We start from the raw sequence: 17,510 nt of genomic DNA, 5'->3' as shown, positions 1-17,510 counted from the left end.
AATGACATTTACAAATATAGATTTACTTGTAAAAAAAAAAAAAAAACAACACATACGTTACAGTAACTTGTGTGTTGGTTTTATAAACTGACCAACCACTAATGACAGGAAGCTCCATTTTCCCATAATGCCTTTTGGCATGTGGGTCTGTAAATGCTAAAACCTTCAAAATGAGTGCATTACTTTAAAACTAAAACATATAGCTGATATTTTCACTTTGCAAAAATGACAGAAGTGACATTAATTTTGATAACCTGTCTGGAATTAGTTTATTTAAAATTTTAACCATATGTCAAAACTGCCTTGCTGTGCATGACTCCTGTGACACATCTGCATGGCCGTATGGCTGTGAAAATAAATTATCTTTTTTCCATCCCCCCACCCTTTTTCCTGGTCACTAGGCCTCTTCTGCTGAGAGAAGCCTGATCTTAGACAGAAGCACTGGCTCGTTGTTGTTTGTAATTACCTTTGAATTTACTCAGAAGTATTAATAGCTGCCAGTGTACTGGAGTCAATACTAAAAGTTATCAATTTAGCTTTTAGCTACAACTTCAGCTACATTTTTTTAGGGGTTTTTCGGTTTAGCTTTATAAAAGTTAACTTTTCAGTTAGCGGATTAACGGTTATCGAAGCTAACTTTTTGGTTAGCTGTGCCCACCACTGATTATACCAAAGCGTTCAATTACTTATGCAACCCATCATCTAGCCCTTTATATTTTTAATAAATTTATATTACGTTGTAGAGATGTGCTTACAGTTTGAGGAAGATAATTTTTGGAATTTTATTTTTTGCATTTGAAATATATATATATATAAAATTAATGTTATAAGATTATTAATATTAATACAGACAATTCCTTTGACTTCATGCTTGGTTTGTGCTCTGACATACACTGTCAACTGTGGGACCTTATATGTAGACAGGTGTGTGTCTTTCCAAATCATGTCCTATCAACTGAATTTACCCCAGGTGGACTCCAATTAAGCTGTAGAAACATCTCAACGATGATCAGTGGAAACAGGATGCACCTACGCTCAATTCTGAGCTTCATGGCAAAGGCTGTGAATACTGATGCACAAGTGATTTCTTAGGGTTTTGTTTTTTTTATAAATCTGCAAAATTCCACATTGTCATTATGACGTATTGTGTGTAGAATTTTGAGGAAAAACATAATTTCATGCATTTTTTTGAATAAGGCTGTAACATAACAAATGTGGAATAAGTAAAGCGCTGTGAAAAGTTTCCAGATGCACTGCATTAATATCCAGATCTTAATAAGTTAACACTTTCATAAAACACTGAATGTTTATGATAACTGAGATGAGATAAACGAGATGTATATCTGTGAAAGCTCCATTCTCACTTTCACAGCTATACATCTCAGAGAGTCAAAAAACAGAGCAATGGTGTCTGTGATGAACGATATTCCACCACTACACTGTAGTCTTATTTTAACCATGACGGGATTTTACAGATGCTCAAAAAAAATTTTTTTTTTCCTATCACGAACTTTGAGATACTTTGATTATACATTTGCATTTACCTTTACATGCACTGCATGCATTTACATTTGCCTGTAACATTCGCGTACATGCCATGACATCAGCGGGAAGTTTTCCAGATGCACGAACACTGTGCTACAGTTACATTACAGGTGTGCTACAGTTGTTGTTGCAAGTTACATATTACAAGTCTGGCATCTTCCATCATCTAACCGCGTGCTAGTCCACACTGATAAGCAACCGTGAGCTTCGCACACCGGTTTGTCATAGATATAGAATGTGGCCTTTCGGGATGCATATGCATGAAAGCGAGAACAGACAAGAAAAAAAAATTGAAGAGAGACCACTGTGACTTGTAGGGAAAAAAAGTAAATTACTTTCTTAAAACTAATTTCCTAACATTGCATAGAATAAACACTGAATAACGAACTATAAAAATAATTAACAGATTAATCAACAGTTATTTGTAGCCCTATGCATCTGGTTCAGGACGCAATTGTTAATCAGCACCTCAGACTTTTAATTATTGCACTTTATCTTAACTCTTCCTCGGTAGAATTTCTAAAAAAAAAAAAAAGAAACTTTTCTGGAACATGGAATTTTTTTATTGCTACAAAATGAAGAACCAACCAAAGTCTGCATTTAAATTCAGACAAGCTGCTTCTTGACTCAAACTACACTACCTATCTATCCTTATTATAATTTTTTTTTTTTTTTTAAGATAAAACACAGAAGGTGACACCATGTGTTCATTAAAAGTATCAGTGGGGAAACACCTACCACATTCTTTTGTCTGTTTTCATTTCCAGACTCATCTTCTGAATTATTCACCACTCCAGAGGCGTTTCCTTTATCATGGGAATTGTCACTAAAAAGTCAAAAATATGGAATTAGCTCACATATATTTAAAAACAACAATCATCATCATCTGTAAGTTACGCTTTTCAGGAGAAATTCTGTCCTTCTGGAAAAATTTGTAACTTAAAAATCTCAAAATCAAAATTTTTATCCATGAATATTGGGAGGTAAAAGCTCTGTGTACCAAAAATAAAAGAATAAAATAAAAATCATGCATTTCTGACATTTACAAATGCCTTTTTAACTGAGTTTTTGGTTTCAAGTAGGAAATCCATTAGAAGCGCAAGGTGGCAACAACTGTATATGCAACAGTTGAAAAGTTGATTCTCAACTGTATGTTCATTTGAGATGTTAACTTGGCATAAATAAGATGGATTGACAGCCAAAAATCAACTTACACTTGTGTCCCTCCCCCCTTATGGTCACCTTAATTGTAGTAATATTAATAATAACATCCATCCATCCATTTTCTTCCGCTTTATCCGGAGTCGGGTCGCGGGGGCAGCAGCTCAAGCAAAGCCGCCCAGACCTCCCGATCCACACAAACCTCCCCCAGCTCCTCCGGGGGAACCCCAAGGCGTTCTCAAGCCAGCCGAGAGATGTAGTCCCTCCAGCGTGTCCTGGGTCTTACCCGGGGCCTCCTCCCAGTGGGACGTGCCCGGAACACCTCTCCAGCGAGGCGTCCAGGGGGCATCCGGAAAAGATGCCTGAGCCACCTCAACTGACTCCTTTCGATGTGGAGGAGCAGCAGCTCGACTCCGAGCTCCTCCCGAGCTCGGAGCATAATAATAATAATAATAATAATAATAATAATAATAATAATAATATTGTAGTGAGCGCCTTGTATGGCAGCACCCTGACATCGGGGTGAATGTGAGGCATTATTGTAAAGCGCTTTGAGCGTCTGATACAGATGGAAAAGCGCTATATAAATGCAGTCCATTTACCATAAGAGACTCCAGGCATTAGAAAAAATGACTCCTGTATATTTTGGCCAGAACTACAGACTTGGTTCTTACTTGTGCTCTGAGGATCTTGGTGTTGCTGAAGTGCTGCTGGGATCTGGAATCATGTCCTCTTTTGTGTCTCTATGCAGAACTCAAGTGTGCAGGTCTGGAACCGGAAGCATGATCCATGTTCAGCTTCAAGAATATGAAGACAACAAACCGGTTTTCCCATCTGTGTGACCACAACAACAATATGTCACTCAGAGAGTATCGATCTGACACCCAAAGTCTGTAATGTCACTTTTACAGGCAAAAATAGTGGCAGTTTCAGGATAAGAACCCCAAATTCCCAAAATTCTCTTACTGTCCCAGTTGGAAGCCCCTCACTATAAACACCATTAGCAAATGTTAGATCTGAAAAGCTTGTTTTAGACTTGGTGACATATGTCACAAATGTACAAATCTACATTTGCATAATGTTTTTTTTTTTTTTTTTTTAGCGATGCTCTGCAACATGCTCACATGGCTTGGGAGTTCCGCCTCGTTTCAGAGAGGGGGCGTGGTTAGTAGCGAAAGCAGCAGGCACAGAAACAGGTTGTTTCATTAGAAATGTGACAAAGTTTCTTATTTTTGTCCAGTATTCTGCATCACTTCAGGTATGGAAATGTCTCCTTGATGAATACTTTTTCTTGTAATAACACAGGCTAAACATGACAATATCCTCAGACTAACAATGTGTACATGCAATTATGTTCTGACTGCTGAATGCAAACCTTCTCAAAAACTAATTTTTGAATGAGCCGCAGCTTCTTCTGTGCTCTGGACAATGATTCAATTGGGCAGCACAGTCTCGTTTGAGGGCGGGCGCTAAAGTGGTAAAATATGATGCGTATGACATAATTTCTCTACTTCCGGGGAAAAAAACACGGCATTTTCTCTGAGTTTTTGGGCAAATTACACGCAATGAAAGTGAAAATGCAAAGAAAAAGTGCCGTTGCGGTGAAAAGTGGACGTGTGTTGCAGTTTGTTTATGACCCAGAGCATAAACACGTCGAGGCGGTTTTGCAGGCGAGAGAACAGAGTTACTCTGGTTAGCTGTGTAGGCTAACACTTACCAACACAATGCCTCCCATTCACCTCGTCTTCCCTATTCCAGTGGAAACCAAAAAAAAAAAAAAAATTGAGACTGCTTCGGTGATTGCAGCCAAAAACAAAACAGTACACCATTTTTCCATGTGAAGTTATGCTGTGTATATCTTGCACAACGGTACCGGCTGTCCCCATAAGTGGTCAAATCCCAAGATATCACGCAGGGTTCAAACGAGACTGTGGTGCCCTATACACTCAAGTACTTAGAAAAATTAGATGCTTCAAACGTAATGGGACTAGTGACAATAACGCAATATAGTGACTTATACTCACTCACTCATCTTCAACCCCTTATCTGGGATCAGGTCACGGACAATAGTGACATATTTTGGTAATTTATCCAGAGTTCTGCTAAACAGATGATATTAGTTAACCAGTGGCTGGGTTTTATGTTGGACAGCACACAAATGTCTCTACATGTCCACCGAGTGAGCTAAGTCTAGCCTAATACGAGACAACAGTGAAAAGGGCCATTTTCAATCAATCACCTCTGCATGTAACGAGTATACAAAATAAACAAACAGTAAATAAATAACCAGTGACAGGCACACAAACAGTATGAACAAACCTACTTACTGCAGACCTTAATGTCCACCTTCACTTCACTGCATAAGGTACGAATATTCTCTTTTGGGTGATCAAGCTTTTTTGGATTGATCAATTATGGAAATCAAAATCATGAGACAACTTTCTCAGTAATTATCATGAGATCAAAAAGTCCAAATTGTTACTTTTATCATAACTATGAAAAAGATTATAATTTTATTTTGTAATTATGACTTAGAGTGTGATTTTTTTTTGTTTACTTTCTCATAATTCCAAAAAACACTTCGCATTTTTATTGTGTAATTATTAATTAGAATGTTTTTTTGTTTTTTTTACTTTATAATTCTGAAAAGCACTTGGCTTTTTCAATTTTGTAATTATGACTTAGAATGTGATATTGTTTTACATTCTCATGATTATGAAAAACATTTGGCTTCTTATTCATTTGTAATTATGACAGAGTGTGATTTTTTTTTAACTTTCTCATAATTATGGACTTGAGTCTCAATTATGACAGTCAAGTTGACTTTTAATTTCGAAATTATGGCATAAAATCAAGTGATTAACTCTCTTAACATGAGTGAGAACATGGAAACTGAATTAATCTCATTATGACCTTGAAAGTCCAAAAGATAAAAGAGAAGTAAAATTTTGTGACGAACTTTGATTTATCTCATAATTCCAGGTTAAGTCTTAATTATGAGATAAGTCACGGTTTTTATAAAGCAATTTGTTGTTTTTTTTGGGGGGGGGGGTGTTATATTTCATATATTCCATAATTGTGGCGGAAACACAGAAATCTGTCATTTTAAAATGAAAACAGATTTATCTTCTAATTCATTGTGAAGACTGCTTTAAGTGTCAAAAACAATTTAATAACTTTTATTGATGTTAACAGTTTCAGAACAAAATCTGTAATAAAACCTGCAGATTTGACAGAATGTGTTAGCAGCTGCTGCTCGGCGCACTCAGACCAAAACATCCGGATAAACTCCCTCTTATCAGTGAATTATGGGTTTTCTGTGTCTAGGTCTGGTGGAAGAGTGTTGCTCAAAGGCACACGGGCAGCAGGACAGTCGATACATTAAAGACACTCTTTAAGCTTTTCTGGAAGCTAAATATGTGGACACGCCCTCTCGTGTTGTTACAGCAAACAAAAACTAACCAGCGGGTGGATTCAAATGGTCCACGCTTACCTTTTTTCTTGTCCCATTCTTCTGTGTTTTTTGTCGTTTCTTTTATTTCATATCTGAAAGCAAAAAGTCTCCAAATATTCCCTCAACAGCCTCCATCTTTACAGCAGTTTCCACACGAGATTTCTTTCTGATTGGTTGGAAAAGAAACCCGGAATTGTCTGATTGGACAATATGGACGTCAATCGAAATTTTTGTTCCGTGTCCGGTAACTGCTCAATCTGGTTTGTTTGGTTTTTTTTGTTTTTGGTATTTTTTATTTATTTATTTATTTATTTTCCTTTCTACAGTCGACCTCTGAAACAAATAATCGATTTAGTCGATCACAGAAAAAAATTATTGCTGTGAAAATGAATCAGCTTTTATTAATTTATCGCGAAACAAATGAAAACTTTGACAAATAACATTATTGCAGCACAATAATCAGTTATTTTTTAAATTATTTTCTGATTGATTTCTGTTATATTTTATTGTTTATAATTTCTCCAATTAATTTCTGATAGTTATTATTTTATTATTATTGGCTTATAAAAAGGTGGAAGTAGCAGTAAATATATATATATATATATATATATATATATATATATATATATATATATATATATATATATATATATATATATATAAATAAAACATTTTGTTTTGTTTATCAGTCATTGTACAACTCAGGTATTATATTTACATATTAAACTAGAGGGGACACAGAGAGTGCATTCCTCTGCCAAGCCACAACAAGCTTCTATCTGTATTTAATAGAGTTGAAGTCCAGGTGGGGGCGCTGTTTCCCCAATGTATAAATAACACAGAATTCAATGAGTGATGAAAGAAATATCAGGTGAAAATTATTCTGGATCCATGTGTAACGGAGGCCAGCAGGTGTCGCTGTGCAGATGTAGTTAGTAAACCTCACTCCCAACAGCTCAAAAGGATTCTCTGGTCACAAGGCCAGAGTCCGACTCCCATGCCAGAGCTTGTGAGTTTGCGTCCCGAGGGGAGCGAATGGGTGGAGTCATAACAACACAACGCAGAGTGCAGCCGCTACACATGGAACTCTTCTTTCACCAGTGATGCAGTTCTCCAAGGAAATGGACTAAACATGGCGTACATAAGGAGGTAGGTTCCATGATTGTCCTGGCAAAGTCATCCAAGGGTTATTCTTTGAATGATTGTATTCAAGGTCACTGGGGTCAAAGGTCAGATGTCCACCAGGGAATTCTATCCTAAGCAAGATGATTACATCCTGACTGGTGCTGTGGTTACCCAACCTATGTGCCATCTTCACACCCACATGTACGACTGCAGACATCACAAAATGACAGAGTGACTAAAGTGGACACATGCACGTGTAAGCTGGTGTTCTACAGCACATTTTTATCTACAGGTGCATTCCTTGACTTGCACACCTGCATCCTACGTTGCAATATTAAAACAAAAACTCTTAAAAGACTTCATGGCGCCACCTTTTGATGCAGATCAGCCCCTAGAACACAGCCTGTCTTGGTCAAAGTAAAACATTTAATTGTTTAAATGTTAATTCAAATAAGCACATCACCTTATTGCTTACAATTTTATTGTTACACTTCATGTAAAAAAACAAAACAAAATTACACATAAGAATAGTGCAAGTTGGGAATCAGCAAGTTTGCAATCATTCAAATAACAGACTCATTATAGGGAGTAATTTAAGTCACATTCAGAAGAAAAATATAAAAAAAACTGACATGATGAAGATGGAGAGGATGAAGCAGGCTACAGAATCACACCAGCTGTATCAAATTGTGTAGCACCTGTGTACAGTGGTAAACGCAACAGTTCTTTCATAAAAAGTTGATCCGTGGAGAAACCTGGTGCAGCAGAACCACAGAACGGGTCGTCGCTCAGTCCTCGAGTCAGGACAAGAACTGTGATATGAAGCTCATAGTGGGATGAAGATCTTCTGTCAGTTCTTCTGGTAGTGACAACACCTCTGACGATATGCTCTGAGTTATTTCTACGATCCTGCACCAAGAAAAAACAATTGGTATATTGAAAATAAATAACAAATCATAAATAGGATACTTTTAGGCTCTGCATGTACAACAGTAAATAAGCAATATTTGTCAGTAAAACATAAGTTCTGAAAAATTATTACTAAACTATGGGTTACGCTCACTATGCTAGCTTAACAACACAAGAGCAAAGCGCTCCGTGGGCCAGACCGTCTCATTTTACAGCGGTTTGTTCCAGTCTCCACTCTGTAGTACTGAAGCCTGAAGAGTTTTGTTGGACACAGACCTTAGGAGGATGCAGACCCTGAATTGGGACACGGTCTGTGTGTGTGTAGTGTTTAAGCTTCAACTGGAGCAAACACAATTTTCAGGTGTACAAACATTTTTGACCATTGAACTTTACTCAAAAAAATAAACATTAGCTGAGTTGAAGTTAGCGGAACTAAATTCAATGGAAGTTAACTGGTCTGCTAACCGTTTTCAAAGTTAGTTCAAAATAATAATCTGCTCACAAAAAGTTAGTTTTGCTAATTAGCTGCTAGCTGATTAGCTGACCTGTGGCCGCCACTGGTCGAAAGAGACAACCTTCACATATATGACTGTCTCAATTTAGGGGTTGCATTCAATGAATATACAACCTTCTGAGACCACAGAGGCCAAACCAACCATCCTGAAATGAGATGGTCTCGCTCACGAAGCATTTTGCGATTGCATCGTTACCTTACCCTGACCCTCCCCCGTCACCTAGCAACCATGACAGCTGCATGGGACAAGCTAGTGTACTGCGCACAACCCTTAGTTTCCTAATACTGTAATTTTTCAACACTTATTTATGCTTGTCTTATAAACAAGTCTGATTTTTTTTAAACCAACCATTTTGTGTTGAGATGCTGTGTGTGTGTGTAGGGGGAGAAGCCAACATTTGTCAGGCACATTCCTACGACCCTTCGAAATTTGAGACTCCAGTTGCGCCACTATGACGCGTGTGTAGCAGCTGTACGTTCACTCATCTGCATTGTGTTTATACTGTGACTCCTCCCACTCGTGCTCCTCGGGACACAAACTCATGATCTCCGGCATGGGAGACAGACTTTCTACCCAGAAGGCTAAAAACCCGAGGTTCTAGCCTTGTAGCCAAAAAATCCTTTTAGTTGTTGGGGAGTGAGGTTTACTGACTACTCCTGCAGAGCGACTCCCGCTGGCCACTGTCACACATAGAGTTGACAAATGCAGCCTTCAAAGGATGGGGTCCTTGAATTGGGACACAGCCAGTGTCATAAACTGTACATATGTAAATTTTATAGCATCTATGTATGCAGACACAGAAACCTTCAACGTCCAGTAGCAAAGAAACATCAAAGGTGGCGCTACACTGCAAATTTTAATAAGTTGGGAAACCAACGCCTCAAATTCTCCAAGTAGACTTCAAGAAAAGTCAACACTACCAACTAAAGTAGGAAATAATTCACATGGACTTTATTTCTAAGTTTGTTTTCATCTTGAATCAGTAGTTTTAAATTTACACAGACACCAAACCGGTACGTTCTCTTTTTCTGCGCTTCTTCTAATTTTAAATATTACCTCTTTGATTGAATGTGGATTTTCACTCACCACTCGATGTAGTGTGCCGCCAGCTGAGGTTCATGCCTGGAGCCTTCGTCCACCAGCAGCGACTGCTTCATCTGTTTGAAGTTGGTCTCAATATCGTTCTTGATTTCGCAGAATGCCTGGAAGCCTCTGAACGAGCTGATGACTTGCTGCAACGAGGTGTTGAAAAGTAACCCCCCCCCCCCCCCCCCCCCCCCCACAAAAAAAAAAAAAACGTAAAGGTGATGATAGGAAAGTCCACGAGAGGCAAAGAGAAGATAAGTGCTTCAGGTTCTTACATAAATAACTGAGAGCTGGTGGGGGATGTACTTATGGCTTCCAAGGTGACGGATGTCCTCCTCGAGCTGCTGACTCAGCACCAGGAGCTGGTTCAGTTTGGCGATGTGGGGGAAGTGTTCTGCCACAGAAGCACAAGGCTACGTTAAATTTTGTCTACAGGAAAATCGACATGTGCTTTGATCACACAGAGGAAGTGACTAGGTGTACATGGTCTCTCTGAGAGTCTGATGAGACATACAGTAAGCACTTGGTAGAAGGATGTTACAAGAACCGATAATCTGATACCAAGTCGATACCAGTTGTTCTACTGTATCAGTAGTATCGTCATTACCGAAGATGCTGTTTTTCCGCAGTTCCAAGCATGGAAAAAGAACTGTTGCTACAGCAGAAACAGACCTGCAGCCCAGTATCTGTACAGAGTTTGAAGCTTGCATTAACTTAGTCGGACTGTGTCATGAAGCAGGGCTTCGTAGCACTTCGCTAGGACATACAGTGGACTCAAAGACAGCTAGCCGTGACATAATGTTATTATTCAAAGTCACAGAACAGAACTGACAATATTCAACAGTCTCCTTTTAATGTCGTTTGAAGTCGAAGCCCCGACTCCCAGGTATAACTAAAAGCTTCATTACTTGCAGTGTCATACGAAGCTCTTCTTCTTCTAACTGCTCACCACAACAGCTCATTGTCATGCTGACATCTACTGGTCAAATAATTTGTAACACAATACTAATAATATTAAAACTCATTTTCCTTGTGGTTTCTCCAGCAGGTAATATTCCAGTCATTATTAAACCTGATATATAGAACAACTACAAATCAATTAGCAATTAGTTTAATTGACTACTGTAGGTTTTTCTTTATCTATTGCTATATGTTCTCCTTGAATTGCTGGCTGTCTGAGTGGTGTCCAAAAAATGAGGTGGGCTTCATAGATAATTGTCAAAGCTTCTGGGGAAAACCTGGTCTTGTTAGGAGAGACGGCATCCATCCCACTTTGGATGGAGCAGCTCTCATTTCTAGAAATCTGGCCAATTTTCTTAAATCCTCCAAACCGTGAGTATCCAGGGTTGGGACCAGGAAGCAGAGTTGTAGTCTTACACACCTCTCTGCAGCTTCTCTCCCCCTGCCATCCCCTCATTACCCCATCCCTGTAGAGACGGTGCCTGCTCCCAGACCACCAATAACCAGCAAAAATCTATTTAAGCATAAAAATTCAAAAAGAAAAAATAATATAGCACCTTCAACTGCACCACAGACTAAAACAGTTAAATGTGGTCTATTAAACATTAGGTCTCTCTCTTCTAAGTCCCTGTTAGTAAATGATATAATAATTGATCAACATATTGATTTATTCTGCCTTACAGAAACCTGGATACAGCAGGATGAATATGTTAGTTTAAATGAGTCAACACCCCCGAGTCACACTAACTGCCAGAATGCTCGTAGCACGAGGCGGAGGATTAGCAGCAATCTTCCATTCCAGCTTATTAATTAATCAAAAACCCAGACAGAGCTTTAATTCATTTGAAAGCTTGACTCTTAGTCTTGTCCATCCGTCTTGTCCCAAAAACCAGTTTTATTTGTTATTATCTATCGTCCACTGTTGTGTGGGCCGCCAGAAGAGGAGGTACTGCTGGGCCACCACCAGAGGGCGCCCTGCCTGAAGTGCGGGCTTCAGGCACGAGAGGGCGCTGCCGCCTCACAGGAACAGCCGAGGTGACAGCTGTCACTCATCAACTATGACAGCTGACACCGATCATCTGCACTTCACCCCGGATAAAAGCAGGATGACACCTCCACCACGTCGCCGAGATATCGTTCTTCTACGGAGGTAACACTCTCAGCCTGAATATTCCGATATTGATTCCAGTAGATACATTGTTGCAGCTGTCTCCCCGGAGGACCGGCGTGGGCCGCGACTGCTTCGCTCTGCTTTCCGCCAGATAAGTGAATAGACAGACGCTGCACGAGTGTGTGTTAGAGGTGGAGGTGGAATTCCCACCGTTGTTGTTACTGGGTGTACACACACCCACAGTTGACTGTCTTTGCTCTTCGCCAGCAGTACCAGATCCGACACGCGGAGACGGTGGCCACCTGAGGGACTCGGGACCTGGCGGCTCCAGTATCCTTCGGGTTCGGTGGCAGAGGAAATCGTGTAGTTCCGGTTCTTCTCTAGACGGACGTCTCCTATCGTCGAGCCTGCCCACACGACACCTTTATCCATTGACTTTGTATTTATTCTATAATCTGCTGTGTGTGGTTGTGGCATTCACAACAGTAAAGTGTTCAAATATAACTCCTTCTATTGTCCGTTCATTTACACCCCCTGTTGTGGGTCCGTGTCACTACACTTTCACAACAGTCCACCTGGTCGTTACTGTGAGTTTCTCTGTGAATTTTCAGACCTTTTGTTTGACTTAGTGCTTAGCTCAGATAAGATAATTATAGGGGGCGATTTTAACATCCACACAGATGCTGAGAATGACAGCCTCAACACTGCATTTAATTTATTATTCGACTCAATTGGCTTTACTCAAAATGTAAATGAATCCACCCACCACTTTAACCATATCTTAGATCTTGTTCTGACTTATGGTATGGAAATTGAAGACTTAACAGTATTCCCTGAAAACTCCCTTCTGTCTGATCATTTCTTAATAACATTTACATTTACTCTGATGGACTACCCAGCAGTGGGGAATAAGTTTCATTACACTAGAAGTCTTTCAGAAAGTGCTGTAACTAGGTTTAAGGATATGATTCCTTCTTTATGTTCTCCAATGCCATATACCAACACAGTGCAGAGTAGCTACCTAAACTCTGTAAGTGAGATAGAGTATCTCGTCAAGTTTTACATCCTCATTGAAGACAACTTTGGATGCTGTAGCTCCTCTGAAAAAGAGAGCTTTAAATCAGAAGTGCCTGACTCCGTGGTATAACTCACAAACTCGCAGCTTAAAGCAGATAACCCATACGTTGGAGAGGAAATAGCGTCTCACTAATTTAGAAGATCTTCACTTAGCCTGGAAAAAGAGTCTGTTGCTCTATAAAAAAGCCCTCCGTAAAGCTAGGACATCTTACTACTCATCACTAATTGAAGAAAATAAGAACAACCCCAGGTTTCTTTTCAGCACTGTAGCCAGGCTGACAAAGAGTCAGAGCTCTATTGTGCCGAGTATTCCTTTAACTTTAACTAGTAATGACTTCATGACTTTCTTTTCTAATAAAATTTTAACTATTAGAGAAAAAATTACTCATAACCATCCCAAAGACGTATCATTATCTTTGGCTGCTTTCAGTGATGCCGGTATTTGGTTAGACTCTTTCTCTCCGATTGTTCTGTCTGAGTTATTTTCATTAGTTACTTCATCCAAACCATCAACATGTCTATTAGACCCCATTCCTACCAGGTTGCTCAAGGAAGCCCTACCATTATTTAATGCTTTGATCTTAAATATGATCAATCTATCCTTATTAGTTGGCTATGTACCACAGGCTTTTAAGGTGGCAGTAATTAAACCATTACTTAAAAAGCCATCACTTGACCCAGCTATCTTAGCTAATTATAGGCCAATCTCCAACCTTCCTTTTCTCTCAAAAATTCTTGAAAGGGTAGTTGTAAAACAGCTAACTGATCATCTGCAGAGGAATGGTCTATTTGAAGAGTTTCAGTCAGGTTTTAGAATTCATCATAGTACAGAAACAGCATTAGTGAAGGTTACAAATGATCTTCTTATGGCCTCAGACAGTGGACTCATCTCTGTGCTTGTTCTGTTAGACCTCAGTGCTGCTTTTGATACTGTTGACCATAACATTTTATTACAGAGATTAGAGCATGCCATAGGTATTAAAGGCACTGCGCTGCGGTGGTTTGAATCATATTTATCTAATAGATTACAATTTGTTCATGTAAATGGGGAATCTTCTTCACAGACTAAAGTTAATTATGGAGTTCCACAAGGTTCTGTGCTAGGACCAATTTTATTCACTTTATACATGCTTCCCTTAGGCAGTATTATTAGACGGCATTGCTTAAATTTTCATTGTTACGCAGATGATACCCAGCTTTATCTATCCATGAAGCCAGAGGACACACACCAATTAGCTAAACTGCAGGATTGTCTTACAGACATAAAGACATGGATGACCTCTAATTTCCTGCTTTTAAACTCAGATAAAACTGAAGTTACTGTACTTGGCCCCACAAATCTTAGAAACATGGTGTCTAACCAGATCCTTACTCTGGATGGCATTACCCTGACCTCTAGTAATACTGTGAGAAATCTTGGAGTCATTTTTGATCAGGATATGTCATTCAATGCACATATTAAACAAATATGTAGGACTGCTTTTTTGCATTTACGCAATATCTCTAAAATTAGAAAGGTCTTGTCTCAGAGTGATGCTGAAAAACTAATTCATGCATTTATTTCCTCTAGGCTGGACTGTTGTAATTCATTATTATCAGGTTGTCCTAAAAGTTCCCTGAAAAGCCTTCAGTTAATTCAAAATGCTGCAGCTAGAGTACTAATGGGGACTAGAAGGAGAGAGCATATCTCACCCATATTGGCCTCTCTTCATTGGCTTCCTGTTAATTCTAGAATAGAATTTAAAATTCTTCTTCTTACTTATAAGGTTTTGAATAATCAGGTCCCATCTTATCTTAGGGACCTCATAGTACCATATCACCCCAATAGAGTGCTTCACTCTCAGACTGCAGGCTTACTTGTAGTTCCTAGGGTTTGTAAGAGTAGAATGGGAGGCAGAGCCTTCAGCTGTCAGGCTCCTCTCCTGTGGAACCAGCTCCCAATTCAGATCAGGGAGACAGACACCCTCTCTACTTTTAAGATTAGGCTTAAAACTTTCCTTTTTGCTAAAGCTTATAGTTAGGGCTGGATCAGGTGACCCTGACCTTGATTGATTGATGTATTGCATATCTGGATTAGTTTTTTTCTCTATATTTAGCAAATATGATTTGTGAATGTTTAATTAAAACTTAAAATAACAGATATTTTTGTTATGTACACACACAAAACCGTGTGCTTATTTACTTATATTTTTATAAAATGAATGTATTAATTTACTTATTTTTGACCGCGGCATCACATTTGGTATTGAGAATTGTGTAATTACACTGGTATTGGTATTAACTCCTAAATTTTTTGGTGACAACTTACTTTTTAGCCCCAAAGTAATAATGAATGTACTAAGGCCACAATGGATATGTGGGTATCTCACCATCCATTGGTGGCCTCTCCAGCATGTCAACAGGGCTGCCTTGAATGAGAAATACCTCTACACGAGGAAACATGGCTGAAAGACCCACCATGTCCAGGTAGTCCTGACGAAACATATACATACATTTCACGTGCAAATAATATTGTATGAATGCAGTATTATAGAGGAATACTTTCATGCCAGAGCAGAACACAGGTGTTAACTGTGGTACCTCCAGCTGTGGCATAGGCTTTGGTAGATGTTCTAGGCACTGCAGCATCTGGTCAAGAATCTCTGTTCCTTTCAAACAACAATAATGTATTTATAAATATTATTAGAAAACGTCATTTTTCCAGGAACTCAGATGATTTGAATTTTAAGTTGTGTCTTTATAATTTGTGCAAACGATACCTTGAGACTGGAAAGTGTCTGACTCCTCAGGGCTACATCCTTGTCCTAACTGCTCCTGGAACTTTAAAATATAATATTTGAAAAACACAACAAACTAGAAGCAGCGCATCAATGCACAAATACTCAGGAACACGTCTAAACACTGTAAAATGTACTTGAAAGTGATTTCTGGTCATGTTATGACATTGACACTTCTTCATACCAGTGGTGGAGCTTCGCTAAAATTTACAGAACAATTGTGCATTTTGTGATAAAGGCATAGAATCTGGTACACACATAGCCAAAGGTATTCCAAATAAAACTGGACTGAAACATTTATCAATTTTGACCCCAGTGTAATCTTTATTGGTCCCTGTAGGTCATTAGAGGTCAGCTCCAGGATGCCTCCACAACTGAAAATAAATATTAGTTGATTTAGAATATGTGTGCCACATTTCATGCTTTTATCACAAAAACACACAATTGTTCCACCAAATAAAATCCTGGTTCTGCATCTGCATCCAGGACGCACCAGTGATCCCTGCTGTTCTGGAGTGTAATAATGAGTGCTTTTCTGCTTTAATGTTACCTGCTGCATCTGTGCTCTGATGAGGAGATCCAGCTGGCCACAAAGACACCACATCTCCAGACCCACCTGGTCTGGACTCAGCTGAACCGGCATCAGAGGTCTCCTCACCTGTAGATCCACTGACCGCACAGAACCCAACCCAAAATAAATCATGCATGAAGCACTCAGGGCCCTGTGCAGCTTTAATGACATATGCATGCTGTGACAGACAGGTAGCGGGGTTTGGAGGTGCACAAACGGCTCCCGGTCCAGTAATGCTGCTGCTGCTGCTACGTCAGTGCGGGACTCACCTTTAAACGCGTGATGGTAAACGCACGGATGACAGAGCGGTTCTGAGCTGCTTACAGCCATGTTTTCATCTGCTTATCTCAGAAGCCATATGAAGGGACGAGCTTCTGTCCGCTTAAAGCTGCAGAAACCCACAAACGAGCCTGTTGTGCTTCGTTTCTTATTTCATCGCATGTGAAGTCAAACAGCTGACGTTCAGGGCTGCATTCAAGAGCGCCAGCGTTCCAGCGGGTTGAAAAATTCGTACGCAGCGTTTCTTTGCAGGCAGAATCGTTCACAAAGTCAATTAAATCGCCTTTAAATTGCAATATGTAAATTTCACAAACTGAAATAACTACGTTTATTTTGGAATTTGGAGGGATTTTTTTATTAGCCTTCAGATTCTTTGTAATATTTACAGTTTTGTTTCTTTTTAATAGATACAGTTTTGGATTTTTTTTTTTTGACAACTGTAAGACAAAGCGAATTGAATTGGTTTAGTCAGTTTAGTTAAGTGTCATGTTGCCGTTACCATGTATGAAATATGTATTGCATTTGATGACTTCCGCCACCGTCTGTGTTTGTGCATGTGTAAAAATAGAAGCACTTACTTGTGGAAGAATGCAGAAAAGACAAAAAACTCTCTCTGTGTGCGTGTGTGTAACTTCAATCATGGAGAAACTGTCTAAACCTGACATTTGCCATTTGGTATGCTTATAATATAATCATTATGATCATTGATAATATATATAAATGATAATAATAATAATAGTGTGTATATGATAACAATAACCTAAACAATTTATAAATACATTAAGACAGTAAATTAACATTTAAAAATTACATAATTAACGGGAAATATAAATGTTAAGTTCTCTTCTATAAATTGTTGAGGTCTAACATTCTAAAACCATTCTGGATTCATACTCCGTTCCAACTCTTTATACAAGTTTTGCTGAATTCATTACCACCC

The 17,510-nt window shown here is 39.0% G+C and overlaps 2 protein-coding genes across 4 annotated transcripts in view; both read right to left on the bottom strand.

Moving 5' to 3' along the window:
- si:ch211-269e2.1 (cohesin subunit SA-2) overlaps positions 1-6,318 on the bottom strand; it is a 38,014-nt gene extending 31,696 nt beyond the window's left edge. For both annotated transcript variants that reach the window (XM_034186458.1, XM_034186459.1), the window contains exons 1-3: positions 6,200-6,318; positions 3,381-3,540; positions 2,284-2,371 (exon numbers count right to left, since the gene is read on the bottom strand). In XM_034186458.1, the coding sequence (XP_034042349.1) occupies positions 2,284-2,371; positions 3,381-3,433 (141 nt within the window). In that variant the 5' untranslated portion in view covers positions 3,434-3,540; positions 6,200-6,318. The remainder of the gene's footprint in view (positions 1-2,283; positions 2,372-3,380; positions 3,541-6,199) is intronic.
- Positions 6,319-7,691: 1,373 nt separating this feature from the next.
- si:ch211-218d20.15 lies at positions 7,692-16,721 on the bottom strand. Of its 2 annotated transcripts, none has more exons than XM_034186981.1 (8): positions 16,561-16,721; positions 16,271-16,389; positions 15,703-15,763; positions 15,524-15,591; positions 15,313-15,415; positions 10,071-10,189; positions 9,796-9,941; positions 7,692-8,194 (listed from the first exon to the last, which is right to left on the bottom strand). In XM_034186981.1, exons 1-8 carry the CDS (start codon positions 16,619-16,621, stop codon positions 8,086-8,088), a joined length of 786 nt encoding a protein of 261 aa, XP_034042872.1. In that variant the 5' UTR covers positions 16,622-16,721; the 3' UTR covers positions 7,692-8,085. The 2 variants fall into 2 exon arrangements, with proteins under 2 accessions (XP_034042872.1, XP_034042873.1); XM_034186982.1 differs by having other exon boundaries at positions 15,703-15,757.
- Positions 16,722-17,510: the final 789 nt, after the last annotated feature.

The sequence above is a fragment of the Thalassophryne amazonica genome, chromosome 14 (assembly GCF_902500255.1).
Source record: "Thalassophryne amazonica chromosome 14, fThaAma1.1, whole genome shotgun sequence".
In the NCBI taxonomy this organism is placed as follows: domain Eukaryota; kingdom Metazoa; phylum Chordata; class Actinopteri; order Batrachoidiformes; family Batrachoididae; genus Thalassophryne; species Thalassophryne amazonica.
The sequence above is the reverse complement of the archived record's forward strand: the minus strand, read 5'-3'. Positions and strand labels throughout refer to the sequence as shown.